The sequence below is a fragment of the Galeopterus variegatus genome, unplaced genomic scaffold (assembly GCF_000696425.1).
Source record: "Galeopterus variegatus unplaced genomic scaffold, G_variegatus-3.0.2 Scaffold101, whole genome shotgun sequence".
In the NCBI taxonomy this organism is placed as follows: Eukaryota; Metazoa; Chordata; class Mammalia; order Dermoptera; family Cynocephalidae; genus Galeopterus; species Galeopterus variegatus.
Window position 1 is genome coordinate 903,024 of NW_007726212.1, and position 15,813 is coordinate 918,836.

Below are 15,813 nucleotides of genomic sequence, written 5' to 3' on the forward strand. Positions count from 1 at the left end.
TGCTGACAACCCCAAGTCAAGGGTTAAGATCCCCTTACCGGTTATCTTTAAAAAAAAAAAAAAAGTTATTACCATATATTTGCTTATGATATTTTATTTTTAAAATCTCTGTGGTGGCTGCCCTGTACTGGCCAGCTGCCAAAAAAACTCCAAAAAACCTCCATGGTGTCTGTATTTTCCCTTATTCATTCTATATTTTTAATTTATGTATCTCTTTTTTGCTCAGTTAGGCTTGCCAGAAATTTAACAACCAACTTTTAGTTTTGTTAATCTTTTTTCCCCCCGTTCTGGTTTTCGTCGACTTCCTCCCTTCTGTTTCCTTTTGTGGGTTTGCAATGATGTACTTTTTCAAATATCTTGAATGCTTAATTCATTTGTTTTCTATGTCATGTTTTCTGATAAATGTATTTTAAGCTATGTTTCCTTCTCAGTGTTATATTCTTCAGATTTTGACATTTTTTTGTCTTTTATTTTTTTATTTTATAATTTTCTTTTTAACCCAAGGGTTAAAAAGTATATACTTTTTAAACTTTCTTTTTGTTATTGTTTGGTGTTCCTCTTTTTCTGTTTGTTTGTTTAGTGAGCTCCAGCACTACTCTATTAAGGATGTCTTCCTTTTTGTACCTTTAAAGTTGTAAATATATTAAATTGAATCTGAGATGTTATTAATTATAAGGTGCAACATTATTTCCTGTTCTACTGAGAAAGAAAAATAAGTTGGAATTAAACTATGACAAATGTTTTCTTATCATTTAAAATTTTTATTTTGTACTTATTGATAAAGTTCTTTTAACTTTATTTAAGCATATAGATTTTTATCACTTATCCTTTGCAAGTGTAAAAAGGAATATGTGTATATGAAATAAAATGGTTAATATTTTTCTAAAATTTCACCACTGCCACCTGGCCACAGCAATTGCAAATTGTTCCTGAATGTAAGATGCACCCAAACTTCAATGTTAAAATTTAAAAAGGGCCGGCCCATGGCTCACTTGGGAGAGTGTGGTGCTGATAACACCAAGGCCAAGGGTTCGGTTGCTGAGGGTTGCGATCCGTTGCCGGACACGAAAAAAGACAAAAAGGAAAAAAAAAATTTAAAATATGTAGATTTTAGAAACAATACACTGAGGGTTGCGATCCGTTGCCGGACACGAAAAAAGACAAAAAGGAAAAAAAAATTTTAAATATATAGATTTTAGAAACAACGAAATAAGGTATATTTTAATATCAAGTATTGAAAGCTATACATGTTTTGTAAACCCAGTGAGAGTGAAGTATATGGGCATTACAGAATGATTTCCTTATTTTCTCTGAGTGGTATCTAAATAAATCATTCTAATTTCAGGAAATTAAAACATCCTCTTTGCATATAAAGTCTCAAAGAAAGAGTTATTTTTTTAAGATTAGAAGTCAAGCCTAATAATTATTGCATAAAAATTGAATCAACAAATCACACCAATAAAGACAGATTTGTTTTTTCTTCTTTATTTTTAAGGCAAAAGCAACAACAATCAAAGAAGCTCTAGCCAGATGGGTGAGTATATGAGTTTTTCCTTCTTTTAGAAACTATACAAGGAAAAATTTTGGGTGGTTATTTAAATCTGACCATTTAATACAAGGGATCCTTGCGGTATTAGAACTGTTCAGCTATCTTGACTGTGGATAAATGAACCTACAAATGTGATAAAATTGTGTAGGACTTAATACACACATAAAAACACATACACACTCATACATACAAATGAGTACAAGTAAATTTGAGAAAATATGAAAAAGTCATTGGATTGTATTAATAGAAATACCCTACTTATGATATTATACTATAGTTTTGCAAAATGTTATTATTGGGGGAAACTGGGAAAACTGTACAAGGGGTCTCTCAGTATTATTTTTTATAAGTGCAGGTGGATCTTCACATATCTTAATAAAAATTTCAATTAAAAAATCTGACCACTGGAAAATTTAGATATGGAAAAGGCTGATTCATCTATTGCTGTAAAATGGCTGGGATCTCTATGTTGTAGTACATTTTCTTTTTCAACTTTATCATCACTAAACTGCATGTCATTTTCAAGTGATAGGGTGGTTATGTGTTGTGGATTATTTAGGCTTCACATAGATGAGGGTTTTAGCTTCTTGGAGGTTAGAACAGAGATAGCCAACATGGATAAATGTAAATGATGCGTAGACTACTGAAATAAAAATTAAATAAAAATACTAAAGCATTTGGTAATATTAGAAAGGAAATGACATTGAAAAAACCATGTATTAAATATAAACTATAAAATTTTTTTTTGGCAGCTGGCCAAATTGTATCAAGATCCAAACTCTTGACCTTGGTGTTATAGTACCTCTCTAACCAACTGAGCTAACTGGCCAGCTCTCTTAATATTATAACATTCTATTAAGTTTGAACAGTTGTAATTCAGCAATATAAATAGAATTTCCATAGAGTACAGAGATGGCTCTTTAACTTCTGTGCCCAGTGATAATTTATTTGTCTATGTTATCAGTAATTTTTTGCATAATCATGTGCTGTTTGCTTTTGTAGGTAGGCTTTGAATAAAAAGTCTTTCAGGAGCCTTTGTGTCTAAGGAAAATAGACAAAAGTGGATAGAATAATGAAATATTTGAATTCCTGTTTTAGTGCTTATAAATTTCTTGTTTACTCTAATTGCATTTAAAAAATTCATTTCTGTTTGGTTAAATATTTAATGAAAATTCGGTTTAGTTAAAGAAAAAAAGTGTGGAATAGACTCAGTGTTGGATTTGATTTCCTTACATCGGATTTTAGAACTTTATTGTATTAACTTAAAATATTGAGTGGTTTTTTTTTTTGTTTTAGTTTGTAGACTCTATTTCTGGATTATATTATTGCCATAAATCTTTGACCTTCCTTACAAAATAATAATTTGAAGACAGAAAGCACACTCTTGCATTGATTAACCCAACATTTATTGAGGATCTACTAGATGTCAATTTCCCCTCCCCTAATCTGCAAATATATGACACAAAAAGAAGTACTGAGTGAATGTGTATTAGATCTCTTTCTTTCAAACTGATTATATATTTTCTATTATCAATGTGGTGATTCGATTTTTTAAAATGAGCCTTTTGTGTGTTTTTTATTGCATAGTTATAGAAAACGTTGAAAAGTAAAGGAAATGGTCCCTGAGCTTCCAGTTTTTTTGGAGAGAGAGAACTAGGTAATGAGGTGCTTAAAAAAATATTGTTAGGGCCAGCCCGGTGGCGCACTGCTACAGTGCGCTGCTTGGGAAGCGCGGTGGCGCTCCCGCCGAGGGTTCGGATCCCACATACAGACCGGCAGCTCACTGGCTGAGTGAGGGGCGGGAGCAACACCAAGGGTTGCGATCCGTTGCCGGTCACGAAAAAAGACAAAAAGGAAAAAAAAAAATATTGTTAGGAAGCATATACTGGTAATTAAATTTTAAATTGTGTGCTTAGTACTGAAATTAAACTCTAGGGTAGGATTTAGTAGTATATTAGAGTAGATCAGACAGCTTTGACCTCAGCTGTGTTGAAAAGAGAATGTCTTGGTATTTGGGGGTTCTAGCTCAGGCTGAACTGTATATAGAAAAAGGAAGATGAGATGACAAAGAGTACAGTTGATCTTACATGTTTGAATCTGACATTTAAGAAAAGGTTGTTTAGGGACAAGGAATTCTTTCCAGGAATATGTTTTGTTGTTGTGTTTTGTTTTTTCTTATAAATTGATGGACTCTTCAAGGATTGTAAATCTTACAAAAATAAAAGTTATTTTCTTTTCTCCTCATTTCCTTTTGGTAGGGCCCTTACAATTATCTGATGCATCTATGTAGAAGCCTGATTATCAGGGTCAGTAAGTAAATGTTTCCAAGAAGTGAATGGTCAAAAGTTAATAAACAGTTATTAAATTCTAATAATTGTTTTAAAAATAAACATTGAAAAGCCTTGAGAAATTCTGGCCTCTTTTGGTTCTACATTACAATCAAGGATTATTTTCTTCCAAATTTATTTTTCTCATAGGAAGAGAAAACTGGTCAGAGGCCATCTGATGCCAAAGAGATAAAGCTTTATGCCCAGATTCCCCCTATAGAGAAGATGGATGCATCCTTGTCCACACTTGCTAATTGCGAGTAAGTTCAATATCTACTGGTGAAACCTAGGAATCTGTATTTGCAGTAAACAACTTGTGTGATTCTTAGATACGTATTTGTGAACCTATGCATTAAAGTAATATTTGTCTTTGGGAGTAAAGGGAAAAGCAAACATATTTAGTTATTGTATACAACTTGTTCTTTATGATAAGAGCATAGTGTATAACATAAAAATCCACCTTGGGTTGCTTTTTTGGCTTCAAGCATGATTCACAGTAGTCAGGTATCTTTTTTATCTAAAGCCATCTCACAGGCTAACAAATTTGAGAAGATTTTGTACCCCATAACAAAGCACCTTGGAAACTTCTTAGAAAGAATCAACCCATTTATATTTTTGCTGACAGTCTCTTTGGGTGGGTTGTCTAAACAAGAATTAAAGAAATTTCCCAAATGTATTCCTAGATTTTTCACTGGTAGTTCTCAGGAGTGGGGGATGACTAGAAAATATACAGATTTGACCAGAAATTTGCACTGTACAGTAATTACTTTTGCTGTTTCAAGCGGGGGGTGGGGGGAGGCGAGAATAATTCTTTTTTAATTCAAAGCATAAAGGGTAAGACAAATGCTCTAGAGTCAAACTTACTTGGGTTTTAATTTTGGCCTTGCCCGAACCCTCGGCGGGAGCGCCACCACGCTCCCAAGCAGCTCACTGTAGCAGTGCGCCACCGGGCCGGCCCTAAAATGCTCCCTTTTAAAATTTTATTTTTATATAATTAAAATATGTATAGAAAAATAAAAATATATAAAAACTATTAAAAGTAATTATCTCTGAGGGGATATGTGGGGCAGTGAGGATTACATATGACTTTTTTCAATATACATTTCTGAATGCCTTAACAGATGCGGGAAAAAAAAAAAATCTCCACAAATGCATGCAGGAGGGTACTTCAAAAAGTTCATGGAAAAATAGAATTAAAAGATAATATAAATCTTTCCATGAACTTTTTGAAGTACCCTCATACACAGTTCTGTTTTTTTTTTTTTAGACAAAAAGGGATTGTAGATGGTTTTTTAACTCAACTATATTTCATGGACATTTTCCCAAGTCACTATTTGTAGCCCAATCTCATTTGTTTTAGTGGCAGCATAGTATTACATTGTCTGTTCCTCAGTTGACAGTTGTTTATGGAGTTAAAAAAAATTTTTTTTTGCTATTACAATAATACAATAATCTAGTTCATATATCTTTTGGCATTTGTATTAGTATTTCAGTAGGATGTATTCCTAGAAGTGGAATACAGGATCAAAGAATACATGCATTAAAAAATTTAGGGCCGACCCCGTGGCGCACTCGGGAGAGTGCGGCACTGGGAGCGCAGCCATGCTCCCGCCGCGGGTTCGTATTCTATATAGGAATGGCCAGTGCGCTCGCTGGCTGAGTGCGGTGTGGGCGACACCACACCAAAGGTTGCGATTCCCTTACCGGTCATGAAAAAGACAAAAAAAAAAATTTTAATAAATAACACCAGATTGCCCTCAAAAAGGTCTTTTTTTTTTTTTTTTTTTTAAATTTTCTACAATGAGTGTGTGTGTATTAACTTTTGTAATCAGAGAGGAATAAAAAGATTTCAAAATGAAGGAATAAATGCCATAACTGAGGGGGTAAAAAGGATTCAGTGTAAAAAAGAAATATAACAAATATTATCTTTCATGGGCACTATTGTTGAGCAATAATTTCTGATATACAATTTAAATTTATTGTATTAATTCAAGATTTTCTCTGTTCTTTTAAAGGAAGCTTTCACTGTCTACAAACTGCATTGAAAAAATTGCCAACCTGAATGGCTTAAGTAAGTAATCTACAGTAACAGATGGTTCTTAGATTCTCCAGTTATTGGAATAAACATTCCAGAGAAGCTGGCACCTGTTTTAACCACAGCAATTGTCAGATAACAGAGAGAATATGTAAACCATGTGTCTTAAATTTGATTATCCAAAGAAAATTAGAGAGAATATAAGACCTAAACATTTTATTGACATATTAAAGCTTTTATAGAGTTAGAATTGAGATGTCTTAAAAAGAAAATCAGATTTTTGTGATATGTTTCTTTGTTCAGATTTGTTTTGTGCGTATTTCAAACTTGCCATATTTAATATTTAATTCCTCACCATCCCTGTTTTTCCTGTGCTCCTTATCCTTTTTAATGACATCGCTATCCTTCCAGTTGCAAAAGCCTCTGACTGTCTGTATTAGTTTCTTGTGGCTGCTGTAACTTGGTGGCTTAAAATAACAGATGTTTATTCTCTCACAGTTCTGTAGGCCAGGAGTCTGAAATCAGTTTCACTATGCCAAAATCAAGCCATGCTCCCTCTGGAGCCTTTAGAGGAGAAACTTTTTCTTGTCTCTTCCAGCTTCTAGTGGCTGCCACATTCTTTGGTTTGTGACTGCATCACTTCATTATCTGCCTCTGGGGTCACATTGCTTCTTCTGTCTGTGTCGAATCTCTGCTTTCCTCTTATGAGGAGGATACATGTGATTTCATTTAGGGTACTCCCAGATATTGAGGTTAATCTCCCCATCTGAAGATCCTTATTTACATCTGTAAAGTACTTTTTTTGTCACATAAGGTAACATTCACAGGTTCCAGGTTTAGGATGTAGGTATCTTTTGGGAACCATTATGTAGCCTACCATATTTTCTCTTTTCTTTCCTTATGCCCTACATCCAAGTTCATTGCTAAGTTCTTATAAATCTACTCTTTGAAGGAGCTCTCAAATAATTTGTTGCTTTTCCATTCCCAGGAGCTATTACTTTAATTTAGACCTTCATCATCTTCCCCTTAGATTATGTTTTTCAAGCATTTTTGAACATTTTCTACAGTAAGAAATACATTTGAATTCATTATGCATTCTTATGAATATGCATATCAAATACACAGACACATATAAAATAAAGTTTGCAAAACAGTATTTATCCTTATAGCATAGGTTCCACTATATATTTTTAATTATTTATTTTATTATTTTTCAATGCTAATCATATCCCAGTAAGTGGATTTAACAACCTATTAGTGGCTCATTACCTACAGTTTGAAAAGCAACTTTTGCAATAGCCTCCTAATTGATCTCTTTCCTCCTTTTTTTTCCTGCTCTTCAGTTGACCTTCATCACTGGTACCAGAGTGTTCTTTCTAAAAATATTATTTTGATGTCATTCCTCCCGATCAGAGACCTTTTAATGGCTCTCTTTTGCCTAGTAAAAACCAAATGCCTTAATGTTGCATTCTAAGTCACCTAAAAGCTTGTACCACCCAATTCAAACTCAAACATACCATTCTTTTTTATGACTTTGCACATTTATTAATGCAGTGCTTTTCACTGAGAACAGTGCCTTCCTCTAACAGGAAAATCTTACAAAAAACAAAGATTAAGATTAACAATGCCATGTTTGAATGTCTGGCCCCCAAAGATTTTCCTAATCTCCATTGTCATAATTAATTACTCCATCTTTGGGAATATTTTTAACAGTCTACCTTGGATTATAATAACAATTGCCTAACTCATGTAGTTATTGTGAAGATTAAATGAGTATTAAAAAAAAAGATTAAATGAGTTAGGATAAAGTACTTAGAATTGTGCCTGGTGCTCAAGACATATTAGCCATTATTATGGTTAGTTGGGAATAAGTTTTGCTATTTAAACAGTGAGCTCCTTGAGGGCAAGCATCATAACTTATTAATGTTTTTATCTTCTATTCTAATCCTTTCCTACCCCCAGTATCTTACTCAAAGTTGACATTCAGTATTTATACTCATACTGTGCTGGAGAGGAAGCATTTACTATTAGAGCTGTGTGCATAAAATGACTCAATTTATTCCAATTTTTTGCACAATCATTAAAAATTTTAGGATATTTAATTTTATTCTCTGCCTCAGTTTCTTTGTCTGTAATTAAAGTAACTTGCTTAAATGAGGCTACATTGATAAAATATTATTTATCGTGACAGGTTATATGCTTTTCATAAAAACATGACTCTGATAATAATGAAAATCAGTGACCTTCTCCATTGGGTGGGCAATAGATTTTAACTCATATTCTAACTTTGGTCAATTGGTAGTGACTCTCAGGAAAATTGCGTTAAGAAGAGTTCCAAAAACTCAGTGGAAAATAGTGCCTTGATCAATTATTGATATCTGCCATAGACATGAAATGAGAGAGTATAGGTATTTGCTATAATTAACTCCTCTCATTTTAGCTCTTTTAATGATTGTATGTTTTATCTGTTACTATGAAGTAAAAAGAAACTAACTGATCTATACGAAGGATTAAATTTATGACTCTAGCTTGCCTCCTACCCTTCCCCTTTCCCAAACACTCTAGTCTTGCCTATTATGTTATGATAAGAGGCCTATTTTAATAGGTGGCTTATAAGGCAGAATAACCCTAGTGGCAATTTATACCAAAACTGTGACTGGAAAACTGCATGACATGACTAAAAATCTGCATAATATGAATATTAATAATTTCATGTTAAAGATTAGAAAATAAATTTTGTTGCCTTGTATTTTTGGTAAAACATTATGCTTTATTCCTTCAGGTTACAAATAAACATAAACCTTGAAATCTCTGTTTTGATTTTCATCAGGACTTTGTATGAAGAAAGCGACAATACTTTCCTTCTAGTGCTGTCCTACTTATGCAGCATATAAAATATGGAAACTATGTAATTGTGTTATGTTAGGATACTTAATCTAACTTTGATATTATAATTTATTTCCCTGTACAGTCATAAATAAGACATTTTTAGCTATTCAATACCATTTTCATGAGCATTTTTTAAAAAAGAAGTTTTACGGGCCGGCCCGGTGGCGCACTTGGTAGAGTGCGGTAATAAGACATTTTTAGCTATTCAATACCATTTTCATGAGCATTTTTTAAAAAAGAAGTTTTATGGGCCGGCCCGGTGGCGCACTTGGTAGAGTGCGGTGCTTGGGAGCGCGGCGGCACTCCCGCCAAGGGTTCGGATCCCATATAGAGACCGGTCTGCTCACTGGTTGAGCGCGGTGCGGGCGCGACACTGAGGGTTGCGATCCCATTGCTGGTCGCGGTACAGGTGCGACACCAAGGGTTGCGATCCCGTTACCGGTCACGAAAAAAAAAGACAAAAAGAAAAAAAAAAAAAAGAAGTTTTATGTATTAAGTTAGATAGTATTTTTTAAATTTAAAAAAATTTTTAAAAATTTTTTGTTTTATTTTATCAATATACAATGTAGTTGATTTTCGTGTCCCTTTACCGATTCTTCCCTCCCTCTTTCCTATCCCCTCCTTCCCCCCCTTTCCCCCTTCCACCCATCAACGTCATATCTTTTCACTTGTCTTACCAAGTTAAGTTAGATAATATCATTGAAAGAGTTGCAAATATTTGTTATCTTCTATTTCTGAGGTCGTTTCTCAGTCCTCATATTAATTGATCAATCAGTGTATTTTATTTATTTATTTTTATTATTTTTTTTTCTTTTTAAAGATGACCGGCAAGGGGATCTTAACCCTAGACTTGGTGTTGTCAGTGCCATGCTCTTCCAAGTGCGCTAACTGGCCATACCTATATAGGGATCCAAACCCGTGGCCTTGGTGTTATCAATACCACACTCTCCCAAGTGAGCCACGGGCCAGCCCTCAATCAGTGTATTTTGACATGGGTGAATTCTCTTTCCTCTTTGGAGCACATTCAGTATTTGCCTTCTAGGAAACTGTACCCTCCTGATTTCTTCCTGTCTTTCTGACCATTTTTTCCCCGTCTCATGTCTCTGACTTGTAAATATTGGGGTGCTCCAGGACTCAGTTCTTAGATCTCTTCTCTTTTCTATCTTCACTTACTCCCTAGATCATCTTCTCCTGAGTCATAGCTTTACCATCTATATATGCTGATGGCTCCCAAATTTAAATCTCTAGGCCAGATTTCTCCTCTGAACTTCAGATCCGCACATGCAGTTGCCTGATATTTCTACTGGATGTCTGATAGACATCTCATACTTAATATGTCCAAAACTGAGCCCTGATGTCTTACCACCCCAGCTAAACCAACTCCTGTGTGTCTTTCTATCTCATCAACAAATCCATTTTTTCAGTTGCTCAGGCCAAACCCCTTGGTAATTTCTTGACTCCTCTCTCTCATATCCCCTGTGAGGCCTATTATTTCTCTAATTTCATGTCTTCCTACTCTTCCTTCATTCTCTCAGTTAGCCTCTTGTGTTTTATGAACACTTGTAGGAACACTCTGATGTGGTCCTACCTCAAAGATTTTACACTTGGAGTTCTCTCTGCCTGTAAATGTTCTTTCTCCAGATACCTACATTGCTAACTGCCTCAACTTCCTCTGGGTCTTTACTTAGAAGTCACCTTCTATCTAAAATGTCAACTTCTTTCAACCCCCTGACATTTCATTTCTTTTATCTGCTTATTTCTTTTCACCTTTACACTTGTCACTATCTAATATACTTATTAATTTTGTTTATTATCTGCCAAATGTTAGGTCCATGATAGCAGGAATTTTTATGTGTTTTTCACTATGATAGTGCAAGTGCTTATCACTGTTCCTGGTATATAGTAGTAGATGCTCAATAAGTATGTGAAGAATGAATACATTTTTTTTTTTAAAAAAAAGATGACCAGTAAGGGGATCTTAACCCTTGACTTAGTGTTGTCAGCACCACTCTCTCCCAAGTGAGCCAACCGGCCATCCCTGTATAGGGATCCAAACCTCTGGCCTTGGTGTTATCAGCACCACACTCTCCCAAGTGAGCCACGGGCCGGTCCCAGAATGAATACATTTTTGAATAAGTTTTATTCTACATGAAAGAGAAAAAAAGAAAATGGTAATTTTCCCCATATTTTTAAATTTAAAGAATAACTAATTATATGATTTCCTTTTTTTTTTTTCTTTGTTGTGACTGGTAAGGGGATTGCAACCCTTGGCTTGGTGTTGCCCGCACCATGCTCAGCCCCACATGCACCGGCCATCCCTATATAGGATCCGAACCCCTTGCCGCTGCGCTCCCAGCACCGCACTCTCCCGAGTGAGCCACGGGGTCGGCCCCTATATGAGTTTCTTAAATATTTGGTTTTCATATATTTATAGGTGTATGGAGCTGCCATAATAAAGTTCCACAGACTGGGTGGCTTAAACAACAGAAATTTATTTTCTCGCAGTTCTGGAGGCTGGAAATCTGAGATCCAGGTGTCAGCAGAGTTGATTTCTTCTGAGGTCTCTCTCCTTGGCTTGTAGATGGCCTTCTCCCTCTGTCTTCACATGGTCTTTCCTCTGTGTCTGTCTGTGTCCTCATTGCCTTTTCTTATAAGGATTCCCATGTCTTTGGATTAGGGCCCACCCATATGGTCTAATTTTTCCTTAATTACCTCTTTAAAGGCCCTGTCTCCAAATACAGTCACATTCTGGGATACTGGGGGTAAGGACTTAAATATATGAATTTGGGAGGGGGACACAGTTCAACTCCTCACATGGAGTCTTCTTTCAATATGTAAACCATTTTGCATGAAAGATCACTCTTAAAATACCTTGTTCTGAAAGTTTGTTTCTCAGAGAATTTAAAATAATTTTTTCAGTAAAATAAATTAAAACCAAAGTTGTATATGCCTGATACACACACACACACACACACACACACACACTTTATATATATATATGTGTGTATATTTATGCTCAACACACACACACATATAGGTTGCTTCCCTGTGGGGCTGAGATTGAAACTCAGTTAATTGGATTTGTGTTCTTAACCCTTGAATTATGTATGTTATAGAATAGTGCCATCCAATAGAACTATCTGCACTGTTCCAATACAGTTCCTACTAGCCATATATAGCTATTAATCACTTGAAATGTGGTTAATGTGACTGAGAAACTGAATTTTTAATTGCATTTAATTTTAACTAATTAAATAGCCACATGTGGCTAGTGATTACCATATCAGACAAGGTAGTTATAGAAGTTTAAGTTGTGAAAACTAAATGTGTAACTTATGCAAAAATCGTCACAGTAGTTTCTTAGAACAGAAATGGGATTTCCTGTGTTTTACTAGAAATCATTTTTTTTTTAATTTGAAAAAATATTATGTGGACGTGGTTTTATCCAAATGGTTCAAAAGAAGTTACATTGAAAAATAAGTCTTCTTCTGACCATAGACTCTCAGTTCCTCCCCCAAGNGCTAGTGATTACCATATCAGACAAGGTAGTTATAGAAGTTTAAGTTGTGAAAACTAAATGTGTAACTTATGCAAAAATCGTCACAGTAGTTTCTTAGAACAGAAATGGGATTTCCTGTGTTTTACTAGAAATCATTTTTTTTTTAATTTGAAAAAATATTATGTGGACGTGGTTTTATCCAAATGGTTCAGAAGAAGTTACATTGAAAAATAAGTCTTCTTCTGACCATAGACTCTCAGTTCCTCCCCCAAGGCAACCACTGTTTCTACTTTCTTTTTTCTCCTCCAGAAATAGTCTATAGATATATAAATAGAAACATCCTTTTGAGAAATACAAATAGGCATTTCATTTTTTAACCAAATAACAATCTAATTATTTAAAAGATTGAAAGCCAAAAAATTTTTAAATACCAAATTTATTTTATTTCACTTCTAATACTTTGTGGAGTGAGGTGGATTATACATAAATGTTTCTATTTTGTAGTGAGAGTTCTTGTACTTTAAAAGATTTGAAATATATGTGCCCTCAAACTTAAAGTTAAAATCTTCTTTACTCTTATTTTATCCCTATAATATTTTTACTAGCCATCAATTTAAGTATTCTAAATAGCTAATCATTTTTGAATTTAATATTGGCATGATGTGAAATTATAGTTGTAGTGTTTATCTTAGATGATAGGTCAATATTATTTCCTACTTGATTACCCATTTATTAATACAGCCTTTTTTACTCATTATATCAGAATATTTATTATATTAAAATTATTAAAGCTTTGTTATACTAGATTTACAACAGTTGTATAATATGATTCTCATAAACACAAAATTGCTTTCTTTCCACTACAGAAAACTTGAGGATATTGTCTTTAGGAAGAAACAACATAAAGAACTTAAATGGACTGGTAGGTTGTTATTCATTACTAAAAAAAATGCACACCTTTTTTCTTAAGTAATGCTTGTCCATTGCAGAAACTTTACGAAGTAGAAAAGCAATTATAAAGTGTGCCTATAAACCACTGACAATTTAAACACTGATAACATTTTGATTTACATCTTCTTTACCTTTTTTTCTATTGTTCAATGGGTACGTAGATAATGAAATCATACTATACATATTGTTTTGCATCACCTTTTTTACTTAATATTTTTTCCATGTCATTCATTCAGCAAATTCATTCATCATATTTCCTGAATGCCTGCTTTAAGCCAGGCACTTATCCAAGGCATTAGAGATACAGCAGAATACAAAACAAAGTCCTTGCTGTTATAGAACTGACATTATAGTGGAGGGAGACATACCAAAAAATAATTTCATAATACATCAGGTGGTAGTGAATGGAATGAAGAAAAATGAGGCATAGGAAGAAGATATAGTGTGGTGGGAAGTCCTCTCTGTGGAAGTGAGGATGTAGGCTATAGAGCTGACCAAGGAACAAGTGCTCCAGGCTGAGGGAACAGCAAGTGAAAATTTCCTGAACCTGGAGCTGCTTGAGAAAGAAGATATAGTGTGGTGGGAAGTCCTCTCTGTGGAAGTGAGGATGTAGGCTATAGAGCTGGCCAAGGAACAAGTGCTCCAGGCTGAGGGAACAGCAAGTGAAAATTTCCTGAACCTGGAGCTGCTTGAGAAAGAGCAAGAAGAGCTGAACAGGGGAGGGATAGTGTTCCTCGGTGATGTTGGAGGGAGAGCCAGGAACCAGGCCACTTAGGGCCTTATAGGCTGTGATAAGATTTTAGATTTTTTTCCAAATAGCTTGCAAAGCCATGGGAGGTTTTGTTCAGAGGATATGACTTAAGTTTTTCTTTTTGTTTTGTTTTTTGCTTTTTGGCGACTGAACCCTTGACTTTGGTGTTATAACACCTAGCTCTGACCAACTGAGCTGACCAGCCAGCCCAATCATACCCTCCTTTCATGACAACCTAAATTCTATTTTATTGATGTAGCATAATCTATTTATTTATTTTTATAATTTATTTAAATAAGTTACTTATTAATTATCTGGTTTGTTTCTAGTTTTGAGTTATTATAATCAATGCTGCTATGAATCTCCTTCTAGCTATATTATTGCACATATCCATGAATAATTCCTTGGACAAATTCCTTGAAATGGAATTGCTGGGTCAAAAAGTATGAATTTCCTTTAAGGCTTTGTGACATATTATCAAGTTGCCCTTCAGAAAGTTTGTAGCAATTTATACTCCCAGCAGTAATATATGAGGTTTCCCATTTCTCCATACCAACCTTGGGCATTTAAAATTTTTAAAGTTTTATTTGTATATTTATTAACCATTTGGATTTCCTTCCAAAGAAAGTGAGTTGGAACAATATTGCAAAACTAGGCAGTTTCAGGAACAGTGAAGCCAATTTCTTTTTTTCTTTTTTTGTATCTGTTCTTGAAAAGATAGTAATTTTTTAGGTGTTTTTAAATAATTCATAAACATTCTGAAATTTTTGTGGCTCTGTCTCCCTTTTCTCCCCTCCTCATAGGTCTAGATTGTGCCTCATATGAGCCAGTGGGGGGTTGAAATTATGGTGCTTCACAACAATAATCTCCCAAGACCAGACAGGGCACATTACATTACAGCAACAGTTACAACACCTGAATAGGAGTCAGTATTCAGAGGTGCAATTTTGGAATTATCTTGGATTTATTAGCCAATCTCTGAATTATATTCCTACTTCCATGTGTCTATTTTTATTAGTGTTACTAATTTTATTAGTGTTACTAATAAATTTATAAAATGTTTGGAAATTCTTAGGGATTAGATTCTAGAGTTAATAAAGGTAGTTTCCTCCTCCAAATAATAAACAGCAGAGGAATTGTTTGCTTTCTAATTAGCTATTATGAATAAAATCTCTAATGATCTGTAAAAATTTGATATTTTTCATGTTCTGAATAGATTGGTAAATTTAAGGATATTTTACCTTCTTTCCATTCTCTGAGCCTCAGGTGGTAAAGTTTCAAGTATTAGGAACAGGGCCGGCCCAGTGGTGCGCTGGAGAGTGCGCCGCTTGGGAGTGTGGCAGCGCTCCCGCCGAGGGTTCGGATCCCACGTGGAGACCGGTTCCTGCTCACTGGCTGAGCGCGGTGCGGGCGCAACACCGAGGGTTGCGATCCCGTTGCCGGTCCCCGGTACGGGTGCGACACCGAGGGTTGCGATCCCGTTACCGGTCAGTAAAAAAGACAAAAAGGAAAAAAAAATATTAGGAACATAATTCATAATTTAAAATATTAAATTGTAGTACAGAAATTCAGAATTTATTATATTTCAGGCTAAACATTACTTTGAATTATGTATGAAGGAAGAGTTTGCAAATAAATGTACCCCAGAATTTTTAGGAACAGTATGATAGACATTAGATGTTCCCCCAGGTATTTACAGAAACCCAGATTCTTAAGTATTGCTATAGTATGTAATTTCTTCCATGAAATGTAATAACACCTAGAGGGCACAAAGAAATTGTAAATACAGTATTAAAGGCATGTATCAAGATA

At 34.7% G+C, this 15,813-nt stretch overlaps 1 protein-coding gene across 2 annotated transcripts in view; it reads left to right on the top strand.

Moving 5' to 3' along the window:
* Positions 1-15,813, top strand: part of DNAL1 (dynein, axonemal, light chain 1) — a 39,950-nt gene that overhangs the window by 6,471 nt on the left and 17,666 nt on the right. Inside the window, exons 2-5 of one of the 2 annotated variants that reach the window (XM_008584012.1) lie at positions 1,496-1,534; positions 4,027-4,136; positions 5,892-5,947; positions 13,166-13,221. In XM_008584012.1, coding sequence (XP_008582234.1) covers positions 4,102-4,136; positions 5,892-5,947; positions 13,166-13,221 — 147 coding nt within the window. In that variant the 5' untranslated portion in view covers positions 1,496-1,534; positions 4,027-4,101. Of the gene's footprint in view, positions 1-1,495; positions 1,535-4,026; positions 4,137-5,891; positions 5,948-13,165; positions 13,222-15,813 lie in introns of those variants that run through there. The other variant, XM_008584020.1, reaches the window with a different exon arrangement.